Here is a 16,535-nt window from a genome sequence, read left to right on the forward strand (position 1 = left end):
AGAGAGTTAAGGCTCAAGAAGGATTGTTAAGAAATATATTCATAAGTTATGTACCATATGTTAAATTGGGCAAAATTAGAGTGATTAATATCATTTAACTTTCAAGAAAAAGCATGGTAGAGTGGAGAAAGGGCCAGCCATGGAGTCAGGAAGAGTAAAAGAATCAAACACTATCTCTGGTTCACATTTGTTTTATAACTATGGGCAAGTCATAAAAAAAGAGGCAAGAAAAAGCTTTTACACTGAAGGGGAAAAGGAGGTAAATGAATCTTATTCTCATCAGAATTAGCTCAAAAAGGAAATAACATACAATATAAAGGTATAGGAGGGAAATGGGGTATAGGAAAGGGGAAGAAGGTAATAAAAGAGAGGGCATATCGGGGGAGGGAGTGGTCAGTACAATTATACTTTTGAGGGTGAAAAGAGAGAATAAATGGGGGAAATAGGAAGCGTAATGGTAATAAAAATTTCTGAAGCAAGTTTCTCTGAAACGGCTTCATTTCTCAAACAAAGAGAACAAATTTATTTAAAAAAAAAAAAAAAGCCATGCTCCAAATTGATAAATGGTCAAAAGATATGGTTTATGCCCAAAGGGAAAATGACCTATAGGTACAAATAATATTCATAGCAGCTCTCTTCTCGGGGCAAAAAAAATTGGAAATCGAGGGGATACCTATCAATTGGGAAATGGCTCAATAAACTGTGGTATGTGTCTGTGATAGAATATTGTTGCTTTGTGAGAAATGATGAGCAGGATTTTCTCAGGGGGAAAAAAACCCATCTGGAAAGTCCTCCATGAACTCAAGCAAAGTGAATTGTATAAATGTATAATGTTCTAGGATGATCAGCTGTAAATGACTTTGCTACTCTCAGCAATACAATCATCCATGACTACTATGAAGGACTATGATGAAAAATCCTATCCATACCCAGAAAAGGAACTGATTGTGCCTAAATAAAGATTGAAGCATTCTCTTTCTCTCCCTCTCTCTAGCTTAGTTCTCTAGTTTAGTTTTTCTTGGGGGTTTTTACTTTCTTCAAGGATGGGAGATCCTTTTTTTTTCATAACTTGACTTTTATGAAAATATTTTACATATCTTCACATATGGTTTCTTAATTGTGGATGGGGATAAGGGAGAGAACCCTAAAACTTGGAAATTTTAAAAACATGTAAAAAAATTTGTTTTGACTGTAACTGGGGAAAAATATTAAATAAATAAAATAAAACATTTTAAAAAACAACCATGGGCAAATCACAACCTCTCAATGTTTCAAGAAATTCTCAAAGATAATTACAGGTCTTTTGGTTTAATTTGAGAATGAATTTTCACAAACCAATCAGAGGTCAGGTCAAAACCGCAATCACTAATAAGACGTGACATAGGAAAAAGTGCAATGGGCTTGGAGAATGAGGTCTCCATGTGACTCTAAACTCTATTACTTAACTAGTAGCATTGATATGGCATGCTTATCTAAAGACAATTTAGTAGCATAATGGATAGAATATGCTTTGGAATCAGGAAAACTTGAGTTCAAACTGATTGAGACACTATCTAGGCAAGTTACTTAACCTCTCTGCCTCAGGTTCCACATCTACAAAATAAAACTTGACAGATTAATTCAATTATTTTATAACCTCATAATTCCTTCATCTATAAAAAAAAAATTAATACTTGGCACTATCAATTTTACAAGATTGTTTTGAGTAACAAATGAGATGAAAAAGATTTTTAAAGTGATTATAAAATGTTAAGTTATTGTAACTATTGTTTTTGAAATAACATATCCTTTTGTGGAAAAGAGAACAGATCTAGAAATATGTTTCCATGAAGATGAAGTAAAATTCAAATTTAAAATGCTCTACCTTCAACTGAGATTTGCAATTTTTTTTTTAAAAGGACTTTGATTTTCTTGGGTTTTCTATTTTAACTCAAAATAAGATTTACCAGAATTATTCATAGTGTCAAGTGTTATTTTCCTAAAAATTCAAATATGGGATAAGACAAACAGGTTAAGTTTTATCCCCCAAAAAAGACATTGGAGGAAATGTCAAAAAGGAACAATGTGAATGTTTGAAAATTTTTCTGAAGAATTTTATCACTTATTTTTTCAGCATTAACAGAATTGTGTCAATATAATTTGGGTTCTACTTGGCCTTATTTTAAATTTTATTTTAAATATTTTAAATCAATTCTTACTGGGAAAGTCACCTCAATCTCAGCCTTTCTTCCCCACTCACTCAATAATAAAGGATTAAGTGTCTATTATGTGTCAAGGTCTGTGCTAAAGCCTTTACCAATACTTCATTTTATAGCTGAGAAAACTTAAGCAGACAAAAGTTAAGTAAGTTGCCCCCAGTGACAGCCATTAAGAGTTTGAGGCCAGCTTTTAATTCAGGTCTCCCTGACTGCAGGTAACAGTTATCTACCCAATCTTACAGACATAGCTCTAGCCCTGACACTCAAGGGTGCTAAAATTAAAACAAGGTAACTCTTCCCTTCTACTTTGTAATATAAAGTTACAAGAATCATGTTTTTTGGTTAAGAATGCCTTACATTTATGACTTACTTAAAAGCTTAAAAATACTTTGTATACAGCAGTCCATTTAAATATCATTATATAAAGTATCATTATTACCATTTTACAGATTAAAAAAACAGGCTAAAAGGTGTTAGGAAAAAGTGTTACAAAGCTAGTCAGCTAGGACACAAAAACTTCTTTTAAGACTCCAGGTGCACTGTTCTTTCTATTAGGTGTCTCTGAATTGCTTTTGAATGTGTATTTTCTCAGAAATTTGCAGTCAATCCCAAATGCTTTCTTAATCAAATTACAATTGTTTGATTATAAATCATATTTTCAAAACTTTAAAGAACCCTAAAGATTAATGAATGTGCAATTTCATCAGTTTTCAAATGAATAATTATTTATGGTCAGATTGTGATAATGGCAGAACCAGCATGACCAACTCAATATTTTATAAAACCAAGCTGCCTCTAACAAATCTTAACTAAGTGCCTCTTTCCTAACCTATCTATCCATCTATTTAACCATACACTTCCTGGTGGTTCAGTAATCCAAACAAAGCCAATCTCCTAGTTGTCTTTCTTCATTCCTGGGCCACTCATCCTTCTTATGAAACAACATTATCTACCTTTCTTTATAGGTGTATTGAAAATTCATTTCCTTCGTAACAGCTTTGCAGACCCATTCCACTTGGCTCCAGTTACTCCATTCACAGTTCTTTTCCTCTCCACCCTCACCCAATAACTCAGATTTACACATGTGTTCAAATATCTTTGACTAACTTATACATGTGTTCCAGCCCAAATACAGAAACTCCTGGACTGACATACCAGTTGGGTAGTTATATATTTATTAAGTTTAAAGCTTTGCTTTTAGTTGCAATCTGTGTGTCTCTTTGTGCTGAAATTCACACCACCTCTAGGACATTTTGGTGATCTACATTCAGATATAAAGAAGAATAGTTTTTGCTGCTGGAATCAGGAATAAATTGTACACAGTAACAGCAAGAATGTATGACGATCAACTATAAAAGACTTGGTTCTTTTCTCAGTGATTCAATGATTCAAAGCGATCCCAATAGACTTTGGACAGAAAATTCCATCTGCATCCAGAAAAAGAACTAAGAAGACTGAATGTAAATCAACATATGCTATGTTCACTTCTTTTTTGTTTTTTTTAAATTTTTTTTCCCTTTTGCTCTGATTTTTCTCCCCCAACATGATTCACAAAGCAATGTGTGTAAAAAAAAAAAAAAAAAAAAAATTTTTTTTTAAATTTTTTGCTGCTACCAAGTAGTTTGTAGACCCAGAAGCAATCACTAAGAGTAGGATATATAAAGGAGGATAGGAAAATATCTTCATAGAGACTATAAGAGAACTTTCCCCATTTGGTGGAATGGTCTAACTTGTAATAGCAGGACTGGAAGCTAAGGAAGTGTCCATCAATTGAGTAATGGCTGAACAAAATGGGATATAAGTGAATTAAAATACTTTTGTGCAGTAAGAAATGACCAAAGGGACGGTTTCAGAAGAACTTGGGAAGAGTTGTATGAACTTGTGCCACAATAATGTGAACAAAAATAACAATTTATATAATAACATCATCAAGACAAATAACTTTGAATTTAAAACTCCGATTAAAAGCCAACCACAATTCTAGAGGACCAATGATGAAGCACTAATCAACCAGGCTACCTATCTCCAGTCAAAAAGATAAACTTAAAATACAAAATAAGACTTAATATTTTTTGGACATAGCCAATCTTTAACTATGAATATTTGACTATTTTTTGACTATTAATATTACAATGATTTTAATTTTCTTTCTTTTTCAATGCTGGATGAGAGAAAATAAATACTGTAGACTGAAAATAATTTTTTTTAAGTATGTAAAGGAAAAAAATGAGTTTTGTAACTCAATTTTGGAAGTAGAAGTACAAAATGGAAAAAACTAAAATGATCTCAGCATGTCATCTGATCACTCTAGTATGCTTGCTTCAAAGTTCAACAAATTTTAGATGGCAGGTTACCAGAGTATCCCCAAAGCTCATTTATCTACCTAAAATCACAAACAAATATCAATAATAAACCATGAACAAATGTGAATTTAAATATTAAATATCATTAAGATTCATACTGGGAAAAAATTAACATTGTATAATAATAATGACCATACTTCACCAGTAAGAAAATATACCGGCCTTCCTTTACTAAGAAGTGGGGGACCGTGATAAGGCAATATTGAAAATATTATCAGGTGTGGTTGATGTATTGATTAAGTTGGCCTTACTAAACTCTTTTTTTCCCCTTAAAATACTTGTTATAGGAAATGTTTTGCTATAGCAGGCCAAGGGATATGTTCAAAAATGAATGTGTTCCTTCACACCTCTCAGATTGGCTCAGATGGTTCTGTGTCCCAAAGAGATCATAAAGAAGGGAAAGGGACTCCCCAACATGTGCAAAAATGTTTGTAGGAGCAAGGTTGTGGCTGAATAAGTTATGGTATATGAATGTAATGGATTATTGTTCTATAAGAAATAATGAGCAGGATGATTTCAGAGAGGCCTGGAGAGACTTACATGAACTGATGCTAAATGAAGTAAACAGAACCAGAAGATCATTGTACATGACAACAAAATTATGTGATGATCTACTGTGACAGCCATGGCTCTTTTCAACAATGAGGTGATTCAGATCAATTCCAATAAACTTGTGAAGAGAGCCATCTAAACCTAGAAAGAGGACTACAGGGACTGAATATGGATCACAACATAGTATTTTCAACTTTTTTTGTTTGCTTGTTGTCTTCTCTCATTTTGTTTCCTTTTTGATCTGATTTTTTTTGTATAGCATGATAAATGTGAAAATATGTTTAGAAGAATTGCACATAATTAACCCATACTGGATTACTTACTATCTAGGGGAAGGAAAGGAGAAAAAAAGAGGGAGAAAAATATGAAACAAAAGGTTTTGCAAGAGTGGATGTTAAAAACTATTTTTGCATGTATTTAAAAAAATAAAAAGCTATTACAAAAAAAACAAAAACGAATTGTTCTAGTTTTATGAAATATGCTCTAAACCACAGCTAATTAGAAAAAGAAAATTAAGACAACTCTGAGGTAGCACTACACACTTCTCAAGTTGGCTAAAATGACAGGAAAAGATAAGGATAAATGTTGGAGGGGATGTGGAAAAACTGGGACACTAATGCATTGTTGAGGGAGTTGTGAAATGATCTAACAATTTTGGAGAGCAATCTAGAACTATGCCCAAAGGGCTATCAACTGTGCATCCCCTTCAATTCAGCAGTGTCTCTAGTGGCTCTGTATCCCAAAAAGATCACAAAAAAGGGGAAAACTGTGCAAAAATGTTCATAGCAGCCCTTTTTTTTTTTGAATGAATGAATGCCCATCAGCTGAGGAATGGTTGATTAAGTTATGGTGTATGAATATAATAGAACATTATTGTTCTATAAGAAATGATGAGCAGGCTGATTTCAGAAAGGCTTAGAGAGAGGCTTACATGAACTGAAGCTGAGTAAAGAACCAAGAAAACACAGCAACAAGATTATATGATGATCAACTGTGTTGGACACTTGGCTCTCTTTTCAACAATGAGGTGATGCAAGGCAATCCTTTGAACACTTCCGGTGTTATGATTTTATGAAATTTGCTTCTTAGATTTAATGCTAGGCTCCTAAATATAAAGCAAATTTATTCAGTTCTGCTTTAAATCATTTGAATATGGTTATTGCTTCCTAAGGATACTGAATAGTTTTCTACAAAGCATCACATTTCTCACTAGATAATAGCAATGGCAACACAATCAATGAAAGGAGCACACCCTGATAATGAACAGGCAGACTTGCAATGCTGGAATTACATGACATTTTCAGTGTGAATCTCTTCTTCCTAAATACAACTAAGAGGAAAAGACTATGCAAAAACTGAGGCCAAAGAGATAAATAAGAAAAAGAAGAGCTAGCTATGTAGGATAACCCTAAAATATTACCAAAAGAATTACAAACGAACTTATTCAACTTATACATTAAAATCATAACATTAGAATGAAGAGATTTTACATGTCAATTGCCAAATTAGTGGTCTGTTTCTTCTTCAATCTTCATCCAGCCTTCTTAACTTCTCTCTAATATTTGACACTAGAATATCTTGTTCTGAATACTCTTCTCTCCTATGTTTCCATGACATTCTCTCCTAGTTCTCCTGTATATTCAAACATTTTCTCGGCCTTTATCTATTTCACATTAACGGACTAGAGATGTCGCTCAAAGCACAAATATCCTAGGATCTTTTCTGTTGTCTCATTGATCTTATCAACTCCCATAAGTTGAATTAGCAGAGCAATGTAGATGACTCCCAGATATAAGCATTCCTAGTCTCTTGAGCTCCACTTCTATGTAACCCACTGCTTTTTAGATATCTTAAACTGGATGTTTAGTAGGTATCTTAAACACAAGTCCAAAACAGAATTGATTAATTCCCAAACTCTCCCCTTTTATCAATATCCATACTATTAGGCTTGATATCAATCTTGATATCAAAGTATCATTCTTTTCTCCTTACTCTCACTAACCCTATATATCCAATCTGATGCCAAATCTTGTTTCTGCTTTCTCAGATCCAGTTTTGCCTATTCCTCCATATTTAGACTGCTCTCCCTCCTCATCTCTACCTTCTGAGTTTCCTGAATTTCTCCAATGTCCAACTAAAATTGCCTTCTATAGAAAGCCCTTCCCAATCCATTTTAATTCCATGGCCTTCTCTACATTAAGTATTTATTATTTATTCTGAATATAATGTGTGTACTTGCTTATCTTTCTAATAAAACTGTAAGCTTCTTGAGGATAGAGATCATTTTTTGCCTCTTTTTATATCCTCAGTGATTAGCAAAGTGCTTGGCACATAGTAGGTGCTTAATAATTGTTTATTGACTGACTCACTGACATGTCTTCTCTACTCACACAGTTACAATCCTAATTCATTCCTTATCTTTTATCTGGATTATGTAGCAGCCTTTTAAATGGTCTCCCTTTCTCATTTTTCCAAATGATTTTTCTAAGGCATAGGTCTAATCATGTCATTCTACCCCAGCTTATGACCTTCAATATTATTCTATTATTTCCATGACAAAATATAAATTCTTATGTTTGATACACTCAGGAAATGATAAAGTCAAAGCTCCTACATCCAAAGACTCCAAGAAAAATAAGAAATGGGCTCAAGCTCAAAAGAGATTTTGAAAATCAAGTAAGAGATATAGAGGGAAAATTAGGAAAAGAATTGAGAGTGGTACAAAAGGAAATACAAAAAGCTAATGAAAAGAATGCCTTAAAAAGCAAAATCGGCTAATTGGGAAAGGAGGTACAAAAGCTCACTGAGGAAAATAATTCCTTAAAAATTAGAACTGAACAAATGGAAACTAATGAGTTTGTGAGAAATCAAGATACAATAAAGCAAAAGCAAAAAAAAAAAAAAAAAAAAAAAAAAAAAAAGAAATAAAAGGAAAAGAAAAAATAGGAAAAGATGTAAATGTAAAATATCTCATTGGAAATTTTTATGTTTGTTATTTAAAGACCTTTCAGTCTTCTTATACTTTTCTCCCCTCCACACATATTAGGATACAGCTTCTCTGGCCTATTTACACTATGCTTTTACACTACTTCCTATGGCTGAACTGCTTTTCCCCCCTTATCTTGGCCTCTTAGTTACCTTAATTTCCTTCAAGATTGATTTAAATCTCATTTCTACAGGAATTTTTTTGGGTCTCACCAGTTGCCACTGCCTTCCCCCACCACCCCAGATAACTTTCAATCAATTCTGTATATATTCTGTATGCACCTAGTGACTTAAATGATGTTTCCCCATCTGAATGTAAAATCTTTGATTTTTTATATATCTTTGTGCCTTCAAAACTTAACATATAGCTAAGAGTTTAATAAATGCTTGTTGACTGGTGACTGATTTTCCATTCAAATCAAGAATCTGCTCTAATAACAAAGGAACATAGATGTAAGAAGGGGCCCCAGGATCCACACCATTCCAGATTCCGTATTTTCCATAAGAGGAAACTGAGGTCTATGGTTAAGTGATTTGTCCAAAGTCACACGTTCTAAGCAGCAGTCAGGATTGAACCCAGATCCTCAAACTCCAAATCCAGCTCTTTCTAGTATTTAGGTGCTTACCTTGGTACCTTTTAATTCTCCTCTTCAACAAATGACAACAATGATAACAGCAGATGACATTTATATAATGCTTCAAAGTTTACAAGTCATTTATGTACTTCCATAGCAACATCACAACAAACCTATGAAACATTTAGTACTGACATTATCCTTGTTTCAGATGGGTAACCTTAGGTAGAATAATTAAGTGGCTTGTCAAAGGTAAGAATCAATGGTAGAACTAATTGTTCTTAGCTCCCAGGTAAATGATAGCAATCAAGTAAATAGAAATAAGGTAGAAGAAAAAGATAAATATTTTCAAAATCTCTTTTGAAATAACCCTTGCAAGGTTTCAGAGGAGGGAGAAAAGGAAAAAACTTCTATCAAAATAATATACTCTCAGGTCCTTGACCAACTTGAGTCTAGTAGCCCAGAGGCACCAGAGCCAGTCCCACAAAAAACAATTTTCCCAATGATTTACAAATCCAAAAGAAGCAACTGTAGTCATCATCTCCCTTTCTCTCTTCTACCTCATTTTCTTTTTTTTCCTCTTCTCCCACTCTTACCCTTCCTTTTCCTCATTTTCTTTTAATTAATTCCCGCTGTGCTCTTAACCTATTCAGTGAGCCATACTGCCTCTTGTGGATGAAAAATGATGAAGGAGGCAGTTTCAGAGAAACCTGGGAAGCCTTGCAAGAAGTGATGATACAGAATAGAGGGAGAACACTTTATATAATAAAATTATAACGACAAACTTTGAAAGGCATAAAAATTCTGATCAGTGCAAGGACCAACCATGATTCCAGAGAACAAATGATGAAATATGCTATCCATTTCCTGAGAAGTGGTTGAGATTATAGACTGAGATAGATATTTTTTGGACATAGCCAATGATGGAGTTTGTTTGTTACAATTTGTTAGTCTTGTAGGACTGGCAAGAAGATGGAAGAAAAAGAAAATATATTTTTATTGAAAAAAATTAAAATTAAAATATTCTTAGTACACCAGGCAACTCTAAGACCACAAATTGTAGTTAAGCTGTGAACCTTCTGGTAGAAGTAGTTTCTCAACAGAAGCTTCAAATGCTAATGAAATCAGAGTCTAGTCTCCATATCTGGCTACCATTTCCTTACGTAAGACTGTAGTCTTCTGTCTCTATAGTGCTTAGAAGAGCAGTTCATACTTTTTCATGAGGGAATGTGTTTTCCTTAATTATGTATACTTGTCAAAAGGGCTTTTCTTTTTCTTTTTTTCAAGGGAGTGAACAGAAAATTAATAAAGCTTTAAAAAAAAAAAAAAACCTTAGTTTCCCAGTGGACAAAAATAGCTGAGAATATTACTAACCAATATTAACACTGCATAAGTTAGGACTCTTGCAGTAGTCACTATATATTGGACAGATGAAGAGGGTCTGCATTCCAAAAACAGACCTTTTCAATAAACAAAGAGCAAAAATAATAGTGATCCTCTTGGTACATTCCACTTTACTATTACACTGACATTTGTAACTTGAATGTCTAGTGACAATAAAAGTTTCTTTGCCTGCTTTCAGGAAAAAGAAATAGAGATATAATAATCCATAAGCTTTAGAATGTGAATAGCTAGATGGAAGTGGGATTAAAAAGATAGTGTGTGGTTCCAGAGGTTAGAACTAGGGAAAATAAGGCTAGCAAGTTTAACTATTCTACTTTGTAGGGGTTTTATAACAGGTTAAGATTGAACTAAATAACTTCTGAAGACTCGTCTAGCTCCAAAATTTTATCATTAAATTAGTTCAAAGATCACTATGAAGTGAAATAACTATGGAAGTTTTCATTGACAGAAACAGAACTTTAAATGGATCTTGAAAAACTGGTATAATTTGAATAAACAGAGAAGAATATTCAAAAAATAAGCAAAGACACAAAGTGGTAGGAAAAGCATCCTTGAGGAATATCAAGGAAATCAGTTTGGCGAAAGGTTCTGAACAAGAAAATAACATGGTAAAAATAGCATTTTAAAAAACTACTTACATAGTGTATGAAGGCTAAAATGGAATGAGGAAGGAGAATTAGGAATAATTAGAAGACTATGGCAATTATAAAATACAAATCACTGACACATTGACATAATGCTTTAAATTTTATAAAATTAGGGGCAATACTGGGGCAATTAGGTGGCACAGTGTATAGAGCACCAGCCCTGAAGTCAAGAGGACCTGAGTTCAAATCTGACCTCAGGCACTTAACATTTCCTAGCTATGTGACCTTGGGCAAGTCACAACCCCAAATGCCTCAGCAAAAAATAAAAAATAAAATAGGGGCAATATGATGTAATGGAATGACTACTGGGTTTCATGGCCTTATCTTATAACTTTATATCTCCTGGGTGTCTCAGTAAGCTTAATAATCTTATTCATTTACTCAACAGATATGAAGTGCCTACTTTGTGCAGAGAATATCGTAGGCTCAAAGCTAAGGGAAATGCAAGGTTGTTCCTGCTTCCAGGCAGTCTAATTTTTTAGTTTTGGAGGAAAGAAGCAGAGTCTATGGCACTTAATTCAGATGAGGTAATTTTTCAGGAAAGCAGCACAGTATGATGTCAGATTAGTTATCACAGAATGGGAATGGGCTCCAGGGCCATTTCCAGTCCTAATCTATATCTGGTCACTGCACTCAGATGGCTCTGGAGGACAAAGTGAGGCAGGTGACCCTGCATAGCCCTTCTTCACAAATCCAATTCACTTGCATGCCATAGCACCATCTCCCTGATGTCATGGTTTTCTTCAAGAATGAAGGACAAATAACAACATATCTTCCAAGCATTTCCTCATGGATCTTTTCCCACAAAAGTAGATCTTGGAGCCAGGAAAATTTGGGTAAGTCGTTTAACTTCTCAGGGCTCTAGTTGCAGCTTGATGGCACAATGGATTTAGCACTGAAGTCAGATTAGAGTTCAAATCCTGATCAACACTGTCTATGTGATCCTGGACAAGCCATTTGTGAAATTGGGAAAATGCCTACCTCCCAGAGTTGTTGTTAGGATAAAATGAAATATTTGTAAAATTATTTGCATGTTTTAAATAGCTATAAAAATGTTAGCTAATAATATTATCATTACTATTATTTTTAGACAACTTTTTAAGAAGCTGCAGATCCACATCCACTAGGGGAAGTTTCCAATAGAATCTTAAGCCCCATTCCTGTCTTTTCCCACATATTTGACTTTGTACTACTAGATCTTAAAATCTTTTTAAGAATCTGAAGCTGCTAGATAAATATTATGCTATATAAACACAATATGTTAAGACTTTAACCTGGGAGAAAGCTTAGAGAAAACTAATTTAATCCCACTATCTTACAGGGGAGTAAAATGAAATCCACAATGGCCTGACTAAAATCACAGAAGTAGCAAATAGTAGAGCCATTATTCCAAAGCATATTCTCTCCCTCCAAATCCACAGCACTTTTCACTGTCACACACAATCTCCTAAAATACAGAATTCTAGTTCATGTAGGACCTCTCTAGTACTCCAAGCTGGCTAAGATCATTAAAATCTTTTTCATAAAGAGGCACTGTATATATAAAGGGGAAGGCGTAGAAGACTAGTCCTGGATTTCTACCACTTATCAGTTAAATGACTTGGAAGAACTAGAAGAGAATTTAGAGAGGGACCATTGAATCCCATCTCCCCTTTTATTTCTCAAGAGATGAATTCAAGAGTAGTGAAGCAACTTGCTTCAAGGTCACACAAGTAAGTAGTAAGTAGCAGGACTGTGCCTCAGTTTCCTCCTTTGTAAAAAGAGAAACTGGGCCTCGTTAGCTTTCTTAAAGTCCCTCTCAATTGTGACTTATGTCCAAACTCCATGCAAAGGTCACACAGCTGCGGCTAGTGACGAGAACATACATCTAGGGTGGCTGAAATCCCTGCCAGGCAACTAAAACCTTTCTCCTCCTGAGGAGCTCATTTGTAGGGGCCAAAGTCCAGTCAGGAGATGCTGGTCTGGAGAGCATGCCTCAGTTTCCCCAACCCAGAGCCTGTCACCTGCGCCGGCCCCGAAATCTCAGAGTGCCCTCTGGCAGCCGCTGCCTCCCTCCTCGGGCCCCCGAAGAAAGGACGCCCCTGCCCCTAACCCCAGGGCCAGCCAAGGGAAAACGGAAAGTCATTCCATCACTCACAAGGACTCGCCACAACAGCGCCATGTTCGTCAACAAACATTTCCGGGTGGAAGGGTGAATTTCCGGAGTTCACTCGCGGATAGGGAAGCCTTTTCTCCGGCAGGAGACGGGCGGCGCAAGCGCACAGCCCACCGTAGGCGCGCGTGCGGGCGCGCGCCCCCAAAGCGATATTCCCGCCCCCCTCCCTGCAGTTGCGTCACAACGGCGCACCCCACGAGTTGTCTTGGATTAGTCCTGCTCCTCTGCTTCCATAATCTTCTCGCAAGGACCACTCTTCCAGCCCTCGAAGTCTATAGATGTGGCCTCATATAGACATACCCTCCCCCCCAACACAGACCGCCCCTTCTCCCACTCCAAACCTTCCCTGCTTTGAGACCCCACCCAGCCAATCTTCACAGTGTCTCCGTTCGTCTTCCAGGCTCTTTCCCTCTTGCTTCACACACACCTATTGATTATTCCATATTATTATTGCCCACCCTTCTCCCTTCTTAGCTCCTCCCATCCTCCATGAGAATCCATGAGTGCTGTATCTTCCCCACAAACTGCTTCATAGTTTTCCTGACTCCCCTTCCCCTCACAGACCACAGAACCCATTCCTCCCCTCAGATCTCACAACCTCCTCTGTCTTCCAAGATTTCCTATAAACCGCACACCTCCTTCCCTTAGATACCCTTAACGAATTCTTTCCCTCATAGATTTCCTCTTCCCTCACAGACCTTGAGTAAATCACACTCCCCCCGTGCCCCAACTGCACCACCTCAAGCCCTCCTTCAGAGGGCCCTCTCCACAGCTTCCCTTTCCCTCACAGGTCTTTCAGTGCTATAGAAAATAACCAGTAAGGTAACTTTCCTCTACTGTTTCGTAATTCATCATGTTGGAGAGTTAGTTGCCTACGTCATTGAGAGTTTAAGTGACTTGTCTAAGGTCACACCCTCCAGGTTTCTGTCAGGAGAGGCCAGCTCTTCGCCGCTATACCATGCTGCGTCTCAGCTAACTCAACTAGTTAGCGAATTTACCGAGAAAACCATTTGGGGTTTCTTGGCAAAGATATTGGAGTGGGTTTCAGAGAATAGATATTTTAACGTTGAATTGAATCTTGGGATTCCAAAGATGTTCTTGAGGTGTTCTATTTTACTGAAGAATCAACCCAGAGGAGAACCTAGTCTAAGATCATAGATATAGAGATTTTAGAGAGCTTAAATCACCATCTTTAAAAACTCTTATCTTCATAACTTCTCCATCCCCTCCCTGGACTGAGACTCAGAGAATCTCCACTTTTGACCAGCCCCAGCCAAAATTCTCTAAAATTGCTCCCTCGTAGTTGCCCTGCCCAGAAATTCTAGACTCTGTACCTACCCAAGTATTTCACTTTTTAAAACCTCATCATCTGTTCAGTTAGTACTTTATAGATGATACTCCAATACTATTTCCTTCTCTAAATCTTTCCTTTTATACACCTGCTAGAAGTGATCATTCCCTCATCTTGCTCTTACAAGATATTATTGTCTCCAGAGTCATACCTTTTCTGTCGTGTTTATTCTGGTTTCTACCTTATTGCCTATAAATATGGCCAGGTCTTTTCTATTCTTAAAACAACAACAAAAATTTTGTTGACCTTGCTATCTCTACTATGTCCTCAAGTTGTCCTTCCTTTCAGAGCCAAATACTTAAAAAAAAAAAAAAAAAAAAAAAAAAAACCCTGTTTTTTTCTTATTGCCTTCATCTCTTTTCACTTCTTAACTTCTCCAATTCTTCTTTCCAACATTGTCACTCAACTGAAACTGATCTCTTCAAAATTACCAATCTCTTTAATTGCCAGATCTGTTGATCCTTCCCCCCTCCCACCCCAGTCCTCATCCTTCTTGGTCTTGCTTGCAGTATTTGATGGTTTTTACTACCCTGACCTCTCTTTTGGTTCTCTTCATTTTTCTGAACCACATCTTTGGGCTTTTTGCTGAATAATCATATCTGTATTCCATATGCATGTTAAGACTCAATATTTCAAAAAAAATTCATTATCTTTCAAAATCCAATCATTTTTCTTTTTTCTCGAAATTTTCAACATTTTTATTTAAAGTTTTGAGTTCCAAATTCTATCCTTCCCTTTCCTGAGACAGTACACAACCATATTTAGGTTATACATGTACAATTATATAAAATATTCTATATTTGTCATTTTATAGTAGAAGACTTGAATAAATGGAAAAAATGAAAGTGAAAATAGAAAAATTTAGTCTGTATTTAAGCAATATCAGTTATTTCTGATATTGATAGATGTAGTGTTCTCGGTTTCAGTTTTCTTGGGGTCTCTGGGAGCAGCCTTCCTTTCAGTTCAGTAATCACCATGAGAGTAGCCAGGTGTTAAATCCTTTATTATCTCCTTGTCTGATGTTGGGCAGCTTTCTGGAGAGCCTTTCAGACAGGCCTTGGTCTCAGTGGAGAAATGCAGGAGAGCCTGCCACTAGGAGCCTAACTAAAGATGGAAATAAATCTCTGTCTCCTTGGCTCTGAGAGCTTCTAGTGGACTTGATTTCTGTGGCTCTCAGTCCCTGCTTACATGCTCCACACTGAGTATAAATCAATCATTATATCACTAGGAAACGATTATTTGTTGTAAGATTAAATCAATCATACTGAACTTAGAGAACTATTAAGCACCATGCTAAACTAGATAACCATTGTCTCATCAATTCCACTTAGTACCTTGTAAGAATCCTTATTTCAAGTTCAGAGTTCTGTCCCATAACAGATAGAGGTAAGATAGTATACTGTAATGGGCTGAGGCTTGAGTTGATGCACTGAGGTCCCAAGCACATGAGGCTAAATAGTAATTGGACCATACTCTATTAATATATAAGCTTGGAGAAAGAATAGCCCCCGCCCACTCTTTGTGCAAGTCCTGATGTGTTGTATAGGAAATGATGATTTTGGTGGGTGGAGGCAGGGAAGTGGAAAAGGAAGGGGAAAGGAGAGCTCAGATCTCTCTCTCTCTTTTTTCTGTTTCTCTTCTTCTTTTTGCTTTTTGCTGAGGCAGTTGGGGTTAAGTGACTTGCCCATGGTCACACAACCAGGAATTGTTAAGTGTCTGAGGCTGGATTTGAACTCAGGTCCTCCTGACTTCAGGGCTGGTGCTCTACCCACTGAGCCATCTCCTCCCCTTCCTTTTCCACTTCCCTGCCTCCACCCACCAAAATTGTCATTTCCTATACAACACATCAGGACTTGCACAAAGAGTGAGCGGGGGCCATTCTTTCTCCAAGCTTATATATTAATAGAGTATGGTCCAATTACTATTTAGCCTCATGTGCTTGGGACCTCAGTGCATCAACTCAAGCCTCAGCCCATTACAGTATACTTTATCATTAGTCCTTTGGGTTTATTATGAATCATTTTATTGTTGAGAATAAGGCATTTGCAGTTCTTCATCAAACAATATTGCTGTTATTCTCATGGATCTGTTCACAATGAACTAGTTCATGTAAATCTTTCAGGTTTTTCTGAAATTATCCTGCTTACCATTTCTTATAGCACAATAATATTCCATAGCAATCATGCTACAGCTTATTTAGCCATTCCCCCAATTGATGAGTATCCTTTTGATTTTCAATTCTTAGCCATCACAAAAAGAGCTTCTATAAAAATTTTTATACAAATAGGCCCTTTTCTCTCTCTCT

General features: G+C 36.2%; 1 protein-coding gene across 1 annotated transcript in view; it reads right to left on the reverse strand.

Moving 5' to 3' along the window:
• Nucleotides 1–12,976, reverse strand: part of LOC127550356 (ubiquinol-cytochrome-c reductase complex assembly factor 1) — a 133,296-nt gene extending 120,320 nt beyond the window's left edge. Inside the window, exon 1 of the mRNA XM_051979190.1 lies at nt 12,862–12,976. Within this exon, the coding sequence (XP_051835150.1) occupies nt 12,862–12,885 (24 nt within the window). The 5' untranslated portion in view covers nt 12,886–12,976. The remainder of the gene's footprint in view (nt 1–12,861) is intronic.
• Between the last annotated feature and the right edge of the window lie 3,559 nt (nt 12,977–16,535).

This window comes from Antechinus flavipes, chromosome 2 (genome assembly GCF_016432865.1).
Source record: "Antechinus flavipes isolate AdamAnt ecotype Samford, QLD, Australia chromosome 2, AdamAnt_v2, whole genome shotgun sequence".
Classification (NCBI taxonomy): Eukaryota; Metazoa; Chordata; class Mammalia; order Dasyuromorphia; family Dasyuridae; genus Antechinus; species Antechinus flavipes.